This window comes from Calidris pugnax, unplaced genomic scaffold (genome assembly GCF_001431845.1).
Source record: "Calidris pugnax isolate Ruff unplaced genomic scaffold, ASM143184v1 scaffold44, whole genome shotgun sequence".
NCBI classification, from domain to species: Eukaryota; Metazoa; Chordata; class Aves; order Charadriiformes; family Scolopacidae; genus Calidris; species Calidris pugnax.
The window spans coordinates 4,962,780-4,980,944 of record NW_015094506.1 but is presented as its reverse complement, the minus strand read 5'-3'; the positions used below and the strand labels follow the sequence as shown (position 1 = coordinate 4,980,944).

At 38.1% G+C, this 18,165-nt stretch overlaps 1 protein-coding gene across 1 annotated transcript; it reads left to right on the top strand.

Annotated features, from left to right (window-relative positions):
• Positions 1-427: 427 nt before the first annotated feature.
• Positions 428-17,102, top strand: ST13 (suppression of tumorigenicity 13 (colon carcinoma) (Hsp70 interacting protein)). The gene is made up of 11 exons (XM_014963287.1): positions 428-439; positions 1,123-1,192; positions 1,304-1,374; positions 1,896-1,962; positions 2,536-2,620; positions 4,666-4,776; positions 6,172-6,274; positions 9,540-9,656; positions 11,515-11,578; positions 12,788-12,888; positions 16,640-17,102. Exons 1-11 carry the CDS (start codon positions 428-430, stop codon positions 16,766-16,768), a joined length of 930 nt encoding a protein of 309 aa, XP_014818773.1. The 3' UTR covers positions 16,769-17,102.
• Positions 17,103-18,165: the final 1,063 nt, after the last annotated feature.

Sequence of the window (18,165 nt, the reverse complement as noted above, 5' to 3'; positions counted from 1 at the left end):
GCCCATTGCATGTTGTAGATGACTCGTTACAGATGGTTTCCTAATTTTTTTCAAGCGTTATCATGCTCCATTTCCCTAATCCTGAATGCCTCATGTTCCAGGCAATGCAAATGCCAAACAAAGTCTCGATTTCTTTTTTTTTTAATGTTCTCATTGTTTATACACCTCTTCTGTAGTCATTAGTGGATTAAATTATAATCTGTGCATGAGAAGAAATATTAGTGAGCATGGTAGGTAATGAAGTGAACAGTTGAACTAGCAACTTTTTAAGGCAGTATTGTTGAAGAGTTTTTCCTCATATTTTGTTCATTTGTTTTAAGGAACACAATAAACTTGGTTTATAGATATTTGTAGAGGGATTTTCCCACGCCTGAAATTCTTTTAGAAAAAGTAGATATTTTTCTTTTCATTTGTTCTATTTAACAAGATGGTGGATGCTGTAATTACTGGCTAGTTAGAACTGTATGGAGGGATTGTGTGTGTGGAAAGTATGGTCTGTGACACTGAGTATACAGACAAGCAGCTTAAGTCTGTGATAAAGCAGGACATGCTAAATTACAGGATTCAGAGGAAATTAGTACCGTTGTTGGAAGATGATAAGAAAACATTTGAAAAAACATTCTAAGTATGTGTAAGTGGCAAAGATCTTGGATCTTGGCAATTGCAAACAGTATTTTGATCATTGACACGAGCTTATCGGTTACTGCTAAGGGACCCTGGCTAAATAGCATTAAATTGAGAGAATTTTTGATCTGGAGAATGTGAGGGAAGGCAGGAAGATTGGAAGGATTGGTTAGTATTAATTGCAAAACTCTTTCTGAATTGGGTATTATCTGAATTATTTGGGTTTGATTATTGAATTACACAATGTGAAGGATGTGCTTTAGGAATAATAGAAGTTCATGTGTCAAAGTTTGGGCTCTGAATTATTTGCATGCCTGAGAGACTTAATCTGAGCAGAGGAAAAAGGAGATTTGTATCTTAAAAATAAAAGTTTAGCCGTAGGGCAGTCTTAGGTTTTGAAGATTAATTTTGGATTTTCTAATGCATTGTTATTTATTAGAGAGGGAATGGAATATCAGCCAGAAAGAGTGTGTTTTTACAAATACATTTCTGTTTCAGGGCAAACCAGAGGAACAGCCAAAGGAGCCAGTTAAATCACCTGAACCAGAAAGTGAAGAGAGCGACACAGGTGTGGAAAATAGATTACTTCTATTACATTTCACCAATTTGAACATGATTGTGAAAATCCTCTCTTTTGTTTGTAGATGGAGCTTAATCTTGCTTTTTGTTTTTCCCCCAGAAATTGACAATGAGGGAGTGATTGAACCAGACAATGATGACCCTCAGGAAATGGGAGATGAAAATGTGGAGGTAAGTGCAATATTTTTATTGTCTATGGCAGCAGGAAAGATAGGGAGAGGTTTCGAGTGTGGTCAAGGATAGCAGCTGAGGGGAGATGAGTACCATGTTAGCCAGGTAGCCAGGAGTTGTTTTGGCTCTTTTTCTCCTAAGAAGAAAACTTATGGGCTTAAAACTACAGTCTTTTCTTATCCAAGATTAGAGTCCATCAAAAAGTTCAGCGAGGAAAATCAGGTCAGAAAACACCAAAAAAATTTATCAAAACACCCATGAAAACTAGATATGTGGAAATATGCTATTATTCAACTTAGCTAGCAAATGCGCAAAGGGTAGAATAATGGTGGCTAATGTCTGAAAGCAAAGTTGCTTTTTTTTTTCTTTAAAACTGTGATTTCAATGCAAATTAAAAACAAGATTCTAGAACCAGAAAACTGGACCTTCCTTCTTCTGTGCTGTCTTAGCATGGTAATTCTGGCCTGGACTCAGCAGTCTTGGGGTTCTGTATGTGACTTTTATTTTCTTTATTTTCTTAGGTAACTGAAGAAATGATGGATCAAGCTAATGAGAAGAAGATTGAAGCAATAAATGCTCTAAGTGAAGGTCATAAATTGTTTTTTGGTAGATATTGAAGGACTTTAGGTTTGGTTCCCCTTTTAAAAAAGGGAAGTAAATATCTTGGACAATTTGAATGCTTTCAAGGAAGAAAAAACCCGCTTTCTGTTAGATATCCAAAACTATGTAGAAAACAAAAGTTTCTTTATGTGCTGTCTTTCCAGTGTAGCTGTAGTTTTGCACAGGGTGGGTGAAATGAGGTACTGCAGCATCTTAATTACAAATTGCTCATTATAGTACTTCCCTACATACTATGATTAGTGTCTCTAGTGGTTTGTCTTAATGCAGTGCAAAGCTGTGTAATAAAGATGTGACTTCCTATTTGATTGCATACAAAGTTAAATGTAGAAATTTAACGGGGAAAAATCTCTCCTCCCCTCCAGCATTGATTTTGGAATTTGTACTTCAGTAACACTGCAAGAGGGAGAAATTGATCTTCCTTTGTTGATAATGTTCCATTTAAGAAGTGCATGAAGACGTAACGTGCTGTTAGGCAGGTCTGGCAATTTGAATGTGATTTCATTGTGTAATGATTGAAACTTTACTGGTGTTCGTATTTAGGTGATCTTCAGAAGGCTGTCAACTTGTTCACAGATGCTATCAAGCTGAATCCTTGTTTGGCCATTTTGTATGCCAAGAGGGCAAGGTGAGTTGTCATAAATTAGTGATTTCTGTTTCTGTTCTGTTATTTTCATTAAGGAACCTAAATAGAATGGCAACATAAGGATCTAGGTAAATTTAAACTACATGAGGGAAAGAAAAAAGTACAGTTCATGCCTTTTCTCTGAAATGTGATTAATCAGATTTGCTGAAGCAGCTATATACAGGATATTGATAATAGAGTAAGTAAGAGAATGAATAACGCCTTTTGGTATTTTGAGTTAAAATAATGCCAGATAGCAAACACTTGTAAAACTGAAGGTTATTCTGGGATTAAGACAATGAAAATCATGCCCTGTTTGGATGCAAAGTTAATTGTGGATTATGTGAATTCTCTCCCTGTTGTACCTGCTAAATTAATTCATTCACTGTGAAGTACACTACAGTCTCAGATTCAACAGTCCTATGTTTGAACAGGCCACACCTATTCCTCAATCTTTCAATACCCACTTTACTACTAATTGCATCTACCAGACTGCAGATAATGCATTGGGGACATTGTCAGATTTGATGTGTGATTGCCCTAATTCATCCTCCTAATTCTTGAGGAAGGCTGGGCAAATACAGGTTGCAGAAGTTCCCACAGATACTATTTTTTTAACTTTTACACACACACACACAAAAAAAAAATCACTAACCATGGATGATTTGGTAGTTTAGTGAATCTTCTCCATAGCAAGGTATAATTCAAAGAGATGTTCAATTCTTTATTACTTCCATGTGATTAGTTAGTGTCCTTTAACTACTCCATTCCAGTATGTCTTAACTGGTATGTGCCTTACTGGTTTTTCCTCCTGGTATGCAAGTTTTTGCATGGAACACCACTTGTGTACCTTGATGCACTGTTGTCATTATAGTAACATTTTTCAAACCTCTTACAGTGCCGTATCTTGTCCTAACACTCTGGTTTTCATTGTTAATCCCAGTCCTGAGAAGTTTAAACCTCAATTTGGTCTCTTGTAGAAATAAGCAAATGGTGTGTGAGGATATTGTAAAACCTGCAGTGTAACAGCAGCGCTGATCGAGTGCTGTGAATAATCCACCTCTGGTGGACTTTGGTTTTAGTTCTGGGGACGTTGTGCATTTGGGAAAGTAGGAGTTTTGTGCATCCAGCCACATTGGAATGTCCCTCGTTGGTGAGGTGTAGCTTTGAGACAGTTGCCTGATGCATTGTCCCTCTGTTTGATTCTAGGAGAGAATGTGACTTTGTGTTTGCTTTATAACAAACCTTAATGATTGCTTGAAGCCAATTAAAGATAACTTAAAGTTACTTACAGGCGCTCCAATCGCTGATACATTGTTTTCATGTAGTTGTAAAAGGACAAAAGTTCTGACTTAGAGTATCTTGAATATCAAATACTTCTGTCAATTCAGGAATGTCTCATTATTTTTTTTTTTAGTGTTTTCTTCAGAGGTTTTTAATTTGAAGTGTCTATGCCTTCTAAAGTACTGCCCTACTAGTTAATCTGATATACTTGTGTATTGTAAAATGTGCAGTTATTTTACTTAACTGATGAGGTATTGGAGCTACTTTCTAGGTTTGTGTTTTGGTCTTTTAATGGACTCGTTTCCTATTTTCTTTTATAGTTCTTGATGATTCTAGCTGTTGATCCTGTATGATAACTCATGCTTTCTTTGTCTTACTGTTTTAAAGACTATGTAATATGGCATGCATATTATTATTGCTGTTTTGTTCAAATTGCTAGTTGCCATTGTCTATAGACTCCAAACACATGGAATTGAACTGTCCTTTGCATTTATGTATCCTTTCCTTTGCACAAAAGTTATTGCTGGCAAGGCTTGAGTCTGAACGATGAATTGCTTTCACTTTGTGCTTATGATTCACCTGCAATGATGGGGGAGTTGGGAACTAAATTTCAATGACTTCATTATCACTACGAAATCTTTTTAAACTCAGCTCTTCAAGTGTATTGTCTCACTAGATCGCCTGTTAGTCATCCAAAAATATTTCCAGCTTAAGTTAGTAACTTGGTATTTCAGTATGTACAATAAACCTTCTTGTTCCCACAGTGTTTTTGTGAAACTACAGAAGCCAAATGCTGCCATTAGAGACTGTGACAGAGCCATCAAGATTAATCCTGACTCGGCACAGACCTACAAATGGAGAGGGAAAGCGCACAGGTAATGAAATGCACCTGTAATTGATATTTTCATTATTTAGGTGTGGAGAACAGTTTTGTTTATGCATCCTCCTCTGTGTCTCTGAACTGTCTGTCTTGTACTTGAGAGCAGTAGCCATGAGCCAAGAAACCATTGTGCTGAGTGTGTGGCTCACAGGAAAGAAAGGGTGCTGGTGACTTTATTGATGGCAATTTATGAGTAGTCTTCCTGACGCTGTCGTCTTTTACCTTTTTTTTTTTTTTAAACTTATCTTCTAATACCTGACTGCTGTTCTGAATAGCACTTTCTAATCATTTGCTAAAGATCATGAATTATAAGACAGTAGGATTTATTTATTTGAGGATCTTTTGTTTTCACTTAGTTCACTTTTTATTTACTAACCTATATTTCTTAAACATTTCTCTGCTGGCCATATTTCTAGATCCTGGAGCTCTTTTACATAGTAAATTAAATTGTCTAGTTATTATTTGTCATGATTGGAGAGTGGTACTAAGCAAATGGTATAATTCTTTAAAACGGCATTAGGCCAGTGTGCATCCTCCCCCAACTATAGTTAAACCTTTTTTTTTTTTGAAAGTGACAATAAATCAGCCAAAAAAAAATACAGTGATGCTTCTTACAATCTGTTTAAAAATATAAATAAAAAATGGAAGGAGTATATGCTAATAGAACTGACCCAAGAAAAAAGCATTTTAAACAGTCTTAAAAAAGGATAGTTTGTTAAAACCTACAATTTTAATAAATGCCATGGAGCCTAAGAAAGAGAAGGCGGGAGCATAGTTTGGATTAATGCCTCTGTAAGCAGAAGTGCTTTGACCATTTAGGCATACCACCATTTACTTAAATTTTTGATTTTCAAGAGTTTGTGTAAATGAATAGTTAAGAATTACGCACAGTAGCTTGTAATGATCTCTTCAACTAAGACATGGTGCATCCAGTTACCTGGGATATTTGAGTGCTGGGTAAAAAAGGTCCACTTAAGCTTGAGGCAGCAGTGGTGTAGACTTGTACAGAACATTCAACGTGTAGTTTTACACTGACCATGTGCCCAGTGGTGCAGAGTATTTTTATTATTGTGCTTCATGTGTTTAGGTAAGGTAACTTCTCCCTGTTGTACCCTTCTTCTTCATAGCAAGCAATGACAATAGCTGACAGAGGGTTCTTTCCCTAATTGTTACTTAAAGCAAAAGTTACTGTGAGGGTATGAAGCAAGTATCATCAAATGGTATTGTAGTGTGCATGTTACAGAAAACACCATGATTATTAAACTTCTGTAAGTACATATAGCTGCAGGTAAAAATACTGAATGCTGCATGGTTGTAAATATTTTGAAGAACGGTTAAGAGTTCAGTTTGCTTTTTTTCTTTCTGAATGTTGATGTCTTCTGAATTTCAGACTTCTGGGTCACTGGGAGGAGGCTGCTCATGATCTTGCATTAGCTTGTAAACTGGATTATGATGAAGAAGCTAGCGCCATGCTGAAGGAGGTGCAACCAAGAGTAAGTGGGGAGGCATAACTGAGGTTCCTCCTATATTTGAGTGACATTGCTGGCTTCAAATTCTTCCAGTATGTATTGTTTTGGGGGAATATGTGTTCAGGTGTCATCTTACACTTCAGACTGAGTTTATAAATACTTCTGTCTTCAATCACAGCTGTTTATATCAATGTGTAGAGAAATCAAGTCTCTGGGGCTGGGCATATAACTGAACTATGGAATAATATTCCTTTTTTAAAATCTTCAGAAGAATCTGAACCAATGGAAGTTTGCCAGGCATTTTAGAATCTAGACTGAAGCATTCAGAAGAGCAAGAGAGTGCTGTGATAATGGAGTTTTTTCAAAATGTTTATGAATTGATCAAAACTTCATCCTAAACATGTTTACAAAGGAAGCACTTTGCTGTGATTTGTACTTTCATTAGTCTGCCCCATGAGGGCAGCATAATCTCTGTAAGACTAGTTTGCAGCTTTTCTCAAGTGGTTGACTCCAGCGCTCTTCTAAGGAAGAACTTTTTGTGCAAAAAAATGTAGGACTGTTGATAGCAGGCTTTCGTTTTCATCTGTTTTGCACATTCCTTTAAAGTGGTTGACAGACCACAGATTGCAGCTGTTGCATTGTATTGGGTTTAAGTGGCAAGGCTGGGAGGAGGTGGAGACTACAGGGCTGGCCTCTTGGAAGAAGAGACATGAGGCTGTCAGTATATCAGATGGAACCAACCTCAGCTGGCTCCAACCCAGACCTGCTGGCCAAAGCTGAGCCAGTCAGTGACACTGGTGGTTCTTCTGTTGATACCATATTCAAGAAAGGGTTAAAAACAGCAGTGCAACAGCTGTGAGAGAGGGGGATAAAATAAAAAAAAAGTGAGAGAAAAAACCCTGCAGATGCTAAGATCAGTGAAGAAAGAAGGGGAGGAAGTGTGCCAGGCACAGGAGCAGAGAGATTCCTCTGCAGGCCATAGCAAAGACCATAGTTAAGCAGGCAGTCCACAACTGAGGAGATAACCAACCTGCAGCCGGTGAAGGACCCCACACCAGGGTAAGTGGATATGCTCTGAAGGAAGCTGCAGCCTTTGGAGAGTCCACACTGGAGCAGGCTCATGGCAGAAACTGTGGCCCATAAAGAGAAGCCCACACAGAAGCTGGTTTTCTGTCAGGAGCCGTAGCCCATGCAGGACCCACGCTGGAACAGTCTGTTGATTAAGGATTGTACCCTGTAAGGAGAACCCATACTGGAGCAGTTCTTAAAGAACTGCAGCCTGTGGGAGGGACCTGTATTTGAGTAGTTTGTGAAGGACTGCATCCTGTGGGAGGGACCCCATGCTGGAGGAGGAAAAAGTGTGAGGATGAAGGACTGGCAGAGGTGCAGTGTTACTGACTGACCACAGCCCTCATCACTCTGCACCGTTTTGGTTTGGGAATGATATAGAAAAGTGAGGAACAAAGGGGTGAAGTTGAGCTTTGGAAAGAAAGGGAGTGGACAGAAGGTGGTTTTGGTTTTATGTCTCTTTCTTATTATCCTCCTCTGTTTTTAGTGGGCAATAACTTAAATTAATCTTCTCCATGTTGAGTCTGTTTTGCGCATGATGGTAGTGGATGAGTGAGATCCCTGTCCTTATCTCAAGCCAGGAGCTTTTCCATCTTCTTTTCTCTCCCTGTCCTGTTGAGGAGGTCAAATGAAAGAATGGCTTAGTGAGCATCTGGCAACCAGCCAAGGTTAACCCACCACAGGCATCAACATTCCTGTGTCTAATAACTTCAGCTTCCAGTTCTCCTACCGCACCTTTGTAAAAGACACTGTCTCCAGCAAAACAGCAATTTAAACCATCTTACAATCTATTAGTCCTCTGTGTTGGAGACTATTGATCTGTGGTTAATCTAACTAGGCCTTAGGTCTGAACCTTTTCTGTAAGACATGTACTTAATGCTTGGCTCAGAGGGAACCTTTTATTTTGCAGTTAAGCTGCCCATGCACAGAAACAGCAGAGTGTCTCTGTCATACATTGGTGTGTAGTTGCCAACTGTGGGGAGTTTGTTTATGTAGCTCAAGGAAAAAAAATAACTATAATGGGTGATTTTTTTAATCTTTAGTAAGTGGAGAAGATACATTCAGCTAATTTATTCACTTTCAGCTTTCCTATCACTTTTTAGTTTGTAGCACTTTCAGTCAAAAGTCTGAGTTAAATTATAAAAATGCTCAGTTTGTTTTGAGAAATGCTTAGTAATAATGAAAGTCAAAACTTCGGAAGCTGTTGCGTTTCATTAAAAAAACAAAACTTATCTCTCTTAATGAATTACTTAATGGCCATAACATAAGGTTCTGTCAACTCCTTCTGCATCCAGTACAGAGTCAGTCCTGGTGCCTGCGGTGTGCTTTGTCTCATAGACGTATTTCAAGAATGATGTGGCATGGAATGAATGTCTCCTAGCTAAAATAAGTTGTATTGACACTTCACTCCTTATAAAATCATTTCTCTATTTAAAGTGTCGTCTGAAACAATAGAAGAGGATCCATTTCAGTGTTCATTTCATCTGTTCTTGGACCTTGATTTTTGCTATATTTTGTAGTTAGAAAAGTGTTATGTGGTGAACATCATAGACGATTTGTAAAATCATGAATCATTCTTTGCAGTGCTGTATAAGGATACATTCTGGTTTCAGGAAGGCAGTGCTACAGTTAGTGTTTGTTGGTAAATGAGCCTTGAATGAGGAGCGTTGGGGAGTGTATTGCTAACTACTCTCCTCTCCTGGGGCTGTAGTCTGGAGAAAAAGCCAATAACAGGAAGGAAACTTTCTCCCCACCAGCCCTTGCTTGGTTTGGTTCAGGTATTCTTTGATCTGCTTAGGTCTAGCTGTATATGCTGCAAAGGCATTTGGAACAACAATAGCACTACCTAAAGCACATTTGTATGCAGCAGGAATTATACTTCACATTGCTGTGCCAGTAAAGATTTCCTGGGCAGTTGCTGGTTTTAGCCCTGGAGAAATTAATATTTCGGCAAAAAAGCTTTATAGCAAAAAAAAATATCCTAGAGTGCATGTTCTGGTGAATCCAGTTAGGGCTTAGTAGACGTGAATAACGGATTGCCATAGAGAGGAAGTAGCAAATGACTCCTAAAACAAAAGGGCTTTAAGGATGTGAAGTCATATCTTATTTTTATAAATGGGTAGAAGCAGAGGATTATGCTTACATGTATTGTGTATTGAAACATGTTGTGTGGTATGCTAGAAATGTATATGAATAATGTATACGTCTTCTATTGTAACAGGCTCAGAAAATTGCTGAACATCGCCGAAAATACGAGCGGAAGCGTGAAGAAAAGGAAATCAAGGAAAGAATAGAAAGAGTGAAGAAGGCACGGGAAGAGCATGAGAGAGCACAAAGGGTGAATACTTAGGCTTTAATAATTCTTAATAATTTAGAGAGCATCATAGTTATTTTGCTTAAAGATGAAGGTAATTCTTCACTGCAATTCATTTGAAGTCTTGGAATTAAATTTTAGAGAGTTGATTTGTCTTGGTTACTTGACCAATATCGAAATCTGGAGAAGGCAGGGTGGTAGCGCATCCACTTTTACTGCTTATGACAAGAACAGGGTCTGGAATCTCGACTAATTCTCTATTTCAAGACGTCACTTACAGTATGACTGTACAGTGCCAGAATAGTTTTCATTTCAAGTACTTACGTCTCCTGAAGTGGGAGGTTTTAATTTAAATAATACTTTGCTTCTCTCCCTCACTTTCTGACAGTTTGCTTGCTTTTTTCTTCATGCTTTACTCATATTTTAATAATGTTGGGGGTGGGAGTTAGTTCGAAAAATGTAAGTTGAGGAACTAAAAACGACCCAAAGAATTGTTTAGATTGGAGAAGACCTTTAAGATCATGAAGTCCAATCATATTGTATTGTACATGGACTGCTCTTGAGCCTTGTCACAGGCTTCCTGGTTTGCTTATTATGTTTGTAAACATTTGTATATACATATATATACAAATATGTGTATATTTGTACATATACGGATTCAGCTCTTTTGAGTATCAGGATGCACCAAACAGTACATGCTTTGGATGCAGAAGTAGTGAAAATGCAGAAAAGCAAATTGAGTACAGATAGTTCTAGAGAAATGCAACAAAAACTTGGTAAAGCAGAGAAAAGGGTATGAGAAGTATGTACAGAGGCTCTTGCATCCATTATAAAGATGCAGGTGTTGCAGCAGATAAAAACAATTTGACTGTGTGAGGTTATGAATTCAAAGCTGACCAGAGGTAAATTGTTGTATACCCTGAGTGCTTTTTTTTCTTCTTGTGCTTTCCCTTGCTCCATGTCAACTGTTTCAAAAGAATAGAGAGAGGGGCAACCACTGGAAGAGCACATAGTTAAAATAACCAAGCAGAGAAAAGGGTATGAGAAGTATGTACAGAGGCTCTTGCATCCATTATAAAGATGCAGGTGTTGCAGCAGATAAAAACAATTTGACTGTGTGAGGTTATGAATTCGAAGCTGACCAGAGGTAAATTGTTGTATACCCTGAGTGCTTTTTTTTCTTCTTGTGCTTTCCCTTGCTCCATGTCAACTGTTTCAAAAGAATAGAGAGAGGGGCAACCACTGGAAGAGCACATAGTTAAAATAACCATTACATTTCTGTATTTAATTTTTTTTTTTTAATATAGCTTGAAGCTTATTATTTGTGTTCATACTGGAAAACAAGAACACCCCTGAGCCCAAACTGTTGAATGTTTGAGTCCTATGAACCATTGTAGTTGTCATCATGTGCCTTACTGTAACCTGTAGTATTAGCGAGCCACTGCTGTCTTGCAGCACATCAAACAATTCATTAGCAAGATGTTGGAACATGCCATGTTTTAGACTTAGTGTCAGCTGTTAAAATATCACTTTTCCTATAGGAAACTGCCCTGCATTTTTTCCAAGGATACAAGTTCCCTGTTAGCAGGAATGTCAGATAACTTGTGTACTCTTAAGCATATTGCCTTAATTCACACAGCTCATACTGAGTAAGGACATGCTCTGCATAATTTATCTGTAAAAACATACTAAAGCAAGAGCAGACATTGCTGTTTCTTGTCTGTGGTTTTGTACGTAGTAGAATGCTTTGTTTGTTTATTGCAATAGCCTACCTGCCTGAAACAGTCCCACCTGTTTTTTTTACCTCCAAAAACCAGTTGAATGGTAGACAACATGCTGTAGTTCTATTGCTTTGTGTCGAATGATGTGCTTTCATCTGCAGGAGGAAGAAGCAAGACGACAGGCAGGAGGAGCTCAGTTTGGTGGCTTCCCAGGTGGCTTCCCAGGTATTTTATTTTAAAGCCAATACTTGAGGTAGAGGTGACTGTTGGAGGTTTATATGTTTCCGTGTGGAGTATTATAACCACAGTTTTTATAGTATTTGTTCTTAAAACAGCAAAAAAATATTTTATAAAGTGTAGAACTTGTCTACAAATAATTTTTCTAGTGGGAAGAGAAATGGGATTCTTTCTCTTTAAGAGAATTGATGCTGGGTAGCAGGTAGAGGGAAGACAGCAAACGATAATGATGGATAACAATGAAAAGATTTAGGTCTGAGCAGAAAACAATGGTACAGTACTTGCTTAATAACATGTGCTGGAAAACTAGTATAAAAATAATCATTTTATTAATAATTACCCAGGGTGCCTTGGACCTATTCTGCTTAAGAATAATCATTTTAAAGCTGAAAAATTGGATTCACTATTAGGGAGATCTGTGCTGGTTGTAGGCTATTGTTGGACAGAATAGTTTTTTTCAAAGGAGGTAGTGCATTTTACCTTATAGAAAAGCTGTTCTTTAACAGTTCCACAAAAATTTGGCTTTCCATGTTATTTTTGGGTACAATAAACTGAGGAGAAACAAGAGAGAGTAGTAATGCTCTTGAAGATTGAGATGTAGCTGAGGTAGGCTGTGTGCATGCTCCAGGCAGATCAGCTTGTCTGGGGAACCAGAGAGGCCATATCTACCCTGCTCAGCACAGCTGGAGTAGCTGCTGATTAAGGATTCAAAAACAGACCTCAAGCATTTTGCTTCAGGGAAATTTTTGATTTTAGTTTGGTGGTACAACTTTTTTCAAATCTAAGTTCTTACCAAATGTGGAATGTGCCTGGGAAATACTACTACTGATCTGCTTTTTTCTCTGAATCGTTCACCCCAGGCATTCAAACTCTTTGTTCCTGGGCTTGATAACTACTTGATTTAAGATAACCAAAAAATAACTGCATCTGTGTACAAGGTGGTAGAACCTGACGCTCATTACAAACCTATTACTAACCTATTCAATTGAATTAAAAATGTGGATGAAATAAGATGTAGGTCTTCTGGAAAGAGAAGGTGAAGATCCTGCTTTCTGTTCAGTGGAGCAGCTGTAGCCTTATGGAAGACATGGCTTTAGAGGTGTGGCAAAGGAATTACATCTTAGTCTCTCTGTGAGCCTCCTGTATAGATGAATTAGAAGTTTTTCATCATACATTCTTCTTGTCCTGGATTTGCAGGTGGATTTCCTGGGGCTATGCCTGGAGGTATGCCAGGAATGGCAGGTATGCCAGGTCTCAATGAGATTCTCAGTGATCCAGAAGTCCTTGCAGCCATGCAGGTGAGTATCTGTTAAAATCAAAGCTAAATGTTCTGAATGGGAAGAACAGCACCCATGAGCTAAGGGATGGAAGAATGATGGGACCTGGATGCTTGGTTATTTCTGTTGTGAAATTCTCTCCTTCTGTGTGTGGCACCAGACTGTCTGGAATCAGTGTTAGCTATTTTTCAAACTGATGGGAGCTTAATTAAAGCTGTCCCCCCTTCTCTCCTCCCCATACTTCCCACCCTTGGTAGGCAAAACTAAGTGTTACATAGGCTTCTTCATCTCTTCTGAGTCTCCTAAGTGGTCTTTTTCCACACAGTATAATTCACTTGCTCCTTTTTTGAATACACGCAGATTGTGGTAAGATAATTATGCACAAACAAAAAAAAAAGATTGTTAGTGTTGTTGCAACACAATATATTTCAATAATATTGAGGTGAGAATTGCTTTTCTCTTCAGGGGATTAAGTGTTTGGCTTTTACCAGAGGCAAAGTAGTATCAGAATAGTTCTATATCTGGCGGTTTCCAAATTAATGGTCAAAAAGCTTACTTCTCCAGTGGGATTTGATTAACTGCTCAATTAATTAATTGCTCAATGTCATGACTACTTTTACACAAGAAACGTATTCCATCAGATTAAATAGAACATATATCTGACAACATTAGTTTTAGGGGCAGGTGGGCTAGGAAAAAATCTTCATCCCATATAGTTATGTTTATGTACTAATATAATCTAGTGTCTTGTTACTGTTTCTGGATTGCTGTGGATCGTATGGTGTCGGTCTCAGCTCATTGAACAGCTATGAGCCCAATCTAAATAAAAGCATCACAAAGGACCCTTACTTGGTATGCCCAGAAATCACAAAAAGGTCATCACTTGCCATACAAAACTTTATGGGTTCCCTTAATGGTTTCTGGTGTTTACAAACTCCTTTACTTAGGCTGCCACAGTCAGCAATGTTGACTTCAATCCAAAGCATCCAAAAAAAGCCCTTATGATTTGTAGTTGAATTCATTACCTGTATAATTTATGCTGTAATACGGGAGTTTGAAATTAGAGTTGCTGAAAACAGAGCTTTGAGGTGCAGCTAAATATTAAGCGCTTGCTACATCCCTTTAAGAAGACTCCATCGCATGCTGTTTATATATGCCCCAACATATCGTAGGACTCTGTTGCAAGTATATGTTAACAGTGTTTTCTGATAATGCAGGCAGGCTTGAACATGTAGAACTTGTCAGCAAAGCCTTGAGTTTTTTTGCTGACCTTTTTGTACAAACTTTACATCTAGATATGATCTATTAAGCATTTCACCTATGTTTGTCCTGCTTTCTTTTCTTAACATGTCCAACTATGTTCTGGTCCTCTCTGAATTGCCAGTGTAAACTCCAGTCTTAAGAAGAGTTTCTACTCTTGTACTCAGACTAGAGTTTCTACTGCTTGGCTTCTGCTCAGTGCAGCTATGGAATATGTTGTTAGATTGTTGTAGCTGGCAGTTATTGCATAGGTTATCTGAGGTGTTGCAAAAAAGTCTGACTTAATTGTCTTCAGGATATTTCCTTCTTCCTTCTTTTTTTTTCTTTTTTTTTTTTTTCAATTGTGGCTGATACTAGTTTTTTATGCATAAAAAACTCAAAGGGGCAAAACTTCCGTTGCCTTTCTTTTCGTAGTTTCTTAACAGTAGTATTTGTGACCTTTTGCAATGACTTCCAATGCATGTTATTTTAGCTTATTTGCCCCAAAGCTTTTTCGTTTCCAGAACAATTGGCTGAAATTTGTGTGTGTTTCTCTTATTTTACTGTTCTGGCTGGTGGGTTCTGTAGTACTTCCAGTCTTGTGTGTGCAACTGCTTTCTGTGAACCAATGTGACATTTTTTTTCTGGAGAGCTATCATGGGTCAAATAGAAGTTCCTTTCAAAAGGAGTGATGACAAAAAAAAAAAAAAAAAAAGTGATACCTTTTTCCTTAGAAGTATTTTTCATTCTTTTTCATTCTTCTGCAACTAACTACTACAGTGTTAAAAACAGAATGTTTCACTAATGATGTTTACACAAAGGTTCCCATTTCACATTATGTGCTAAATATTTCTGTGTGGAAATGTTGGTATCTTCAGTCTTAAACTTTGTTCAGATAACATTGCTCATTGATGTGAAACCTTGGATGTGTTAAATATATTTAAAAAGGTAGTCTAACGTTTAGGGCTTCTGGGTGGTTGCACAAGTACAGAATATTTTACATGCTGTGAATTTGTAGGACCATAAAACATACAGCATAAAATGGGAAAATTAACATTCATTTAGGTGTGCTTTGACACAAACCAGTGACTAAGCTTACTCAGCTTTGTATTTTCTGTGTGTGAATCCAGAACAAAGATTTAACATGACACGATCTTTGAAGTCATGTGCCCTGTTTTGAAATCAGAGATTCAAGAAATTTGAGGTTGTGAAAGTCGTCTTTTTTAATTTGCATAGGAATCCTGTAAAGCGGAGAAAATATATCTAGTATCTGTTTTCTGAATGTCAGCATCCTGTTTTTCATGGACTTTGCAGATTCCCTTTTGCAAGGGGGACAAACCAGTTGTAAATTCTTCTGACTAAAGATAAGACTTGGCTCTTGGTTCCCAACATATATAAAATGTGACTGAACCATGTGGGTGATTTCAGTGGAGTCCACGCCTACCAAATGCAATTTTGGGTCAGACTTGTTAAACAGCCTTTCTCTGAGTCTGGTGGTAGAATAGATACAGGGTGGTGGTAGTGTAGCACAGACAGCTCTGAGGACATAAGTTAGGTTTTGATGGTTTCCAAAGAATACATCAGCAGTGGGCTAGAAATCTAGGGAAGACTATATGTTTCAGTGAAACTACTTAAAAGCGCTAGAAGGAACAGCAAATGAAATTACAGCTGATGCAGGTGATTTGTATTGGATATAGCTAAAGTGCAAGCAGTTTATTGGATTAAAGAAAACTTGAACCTTTGCAGAAGTTGCTTACAATGGAGACCTTTTCCAGACTGAGATGTAAAATTGGTCTATACAGATTTATTGAAGGGCACTGTTTAGAACATAACACATGTAAAATGAGTGGAACCAATTCTAGTTTAATGGAGGCCAAAGGCATACAAGAAATGCAGAAAAAGGAGTATTAACGCTTCACATACTAAATAGAGAAGATGAAGTTGGTATTCTTTTGACCACTAACTTTAATGTATATGTGAATGTATGTATTAACTGCAACAGTGTGATGCTGAGATAACAAGGTTCAGTGGGGAGTGACTGAGAATTAGACACATTTTTAAAAGCCAAACATTGTCACATCATTTGCTCACAGTCCAGCAGATTAAAGTTTCTGCTGCTTGAAGGAACAGGTGAAAGGGATGAGTAGCACCTATTGCTTGGAGGAGGGTTATCCTGTTGTGCATGCTATGCACATAGAGCTCCTGTATCCTTCAAAATGCATTTGAAGATGCCTGAATAGTAATAATCTAGTAGGCGTGGCTGTGTTTGGCTCCTGGTTTGGGGAAAAAGAAATCTTATCCCATTGCTCACACATTGCGCTATTACTGTAACAAGTTCAGTAATTACTCTGGTGTTTACTGCTGCAGTGCTAATAATATCCACTGTGTCACTGAGTTCTCTTTAGAGACCTCTTGCCCAAAACTCTAATCTACTCTTGTGAAAAGCTGAGCAAGACTAGATTCATGTTGGAACCACATAACCACTAACTTTTGTAGACCTAACACCCTAATTATTTTACTTTTTATTCTGCAGGATCCAGAAGTTATGGTTGCGTTCCAAGATGTTGCCCAGAACCCAGCAAATATGTCCAAGTACCAGAACAATCCCAAGGTCATGAATCTCATCAGTAAATTGTCTGCCAAATTTGGCAGTAAACCATAAAATCCCTGGTTCTTGAAAATCATATCTGAATGGGAAGGATTGGATTTGGCTAGCCAGTGTTGCAATAAAACAAACCATTGTACCTCTGATCTTCTTAAGAAGAGAAATGGGGTGCTCAAAGGAGAACTGCTCTCTAGCCCCAAGTGTTGACTTTATTCAGTGATCAGTTTATTACACCCAAATTATATTCAGATGACCTAGTTCAACCATCCCTCCTCGTCCAAGAGTTGCAACCTTTTATTATAAGTATTACAGACAGTTTCCTTTGATTGAACGCTCCTGTAAGAAATTGTGATATTCCAGGAGTGGAAGATAAAAACCTGCTGTTGTGTTATTTTGGATTTACTTTTTTTTTTTTTTTTTTTTTTTTCATTGAGCAAAGAGGAAGGAACTTTAACAGTTAAGTCTGTCTTAATCCCCTTAGGACAGAAAAGTTGGCCTAGTCACAAATAGCAAAGGTGGGACAGGTCTGAAGATTTAACTGGATAAGGGAATTGTCTGCAAATACAAGTCCTTACGTTTTATTTAAATGGGTTACTGACTTTTTACAGCTCTTAAAATTATCAGTATAGCTATGCTAGCTAGTTACACACTGGAACTTCTGGCAGTACTATAAGTAACGTAATACTTTGATCGCCACAACTGTGCAGCAAAGGTACAGTCCTATCCTTTGCACAACCTGGCATGAAGTACATATTGCAGAGGCCACAGGTTTTGTTACTTGCTCAATTTTTGTCCAGCACCTTTACGTAACATATTATTTATCAGTCTGGGTATGGGAGAGCAGCTTATTGTCTGTGCTTGTGCTCTTGTCCTTTCCCAGTTGGCAGGTCCTCTGCTGGTCGCACTCGCCCTTCCTTGGGGCCGCGCTGACCAGGTTTCATCTCTTTGGGAACTTTAGGGAAGGAATCTCGTTCCCATCACTACCTCTGTCCTACTGGATGCGAGCCATCCAGGACATGTAAATGTAGAGTTAGAAATCAGTGAAGGGGAGAGTACCCAACAAAATTGCAGCTCTGTGTTCTGAGTCTGAGTCCTTACATGATTACTGATTAAAATTTCTTGGCCAAAGTCCTGCTGTCTCTTTAGAGGTGATGACTCTTTCTTCACCGCATACTGTAGTCTTCCATCTTTTCTTGTATCATTTTCTTTAAAATACAAACAAAAAACTCAAACCCCCCAAAACAAAACAAAAGCTGTTGTCATGGTTTCATACTTCTGTGTGTTTGAGGCTTGGGATATGGAGCAAAAAGTGAAGGAGTTGGAGCAGACAGAATGTTCTTCTGACACTTGTGGATTAACAGCAGATTGAAGCAGCGTCTGTGCTGATGATGTTCAGTTTATTTCTCTGCCAATAAAGACAGTTGTTGCTTTTGTTTGTCTTAGCTAAAACATTA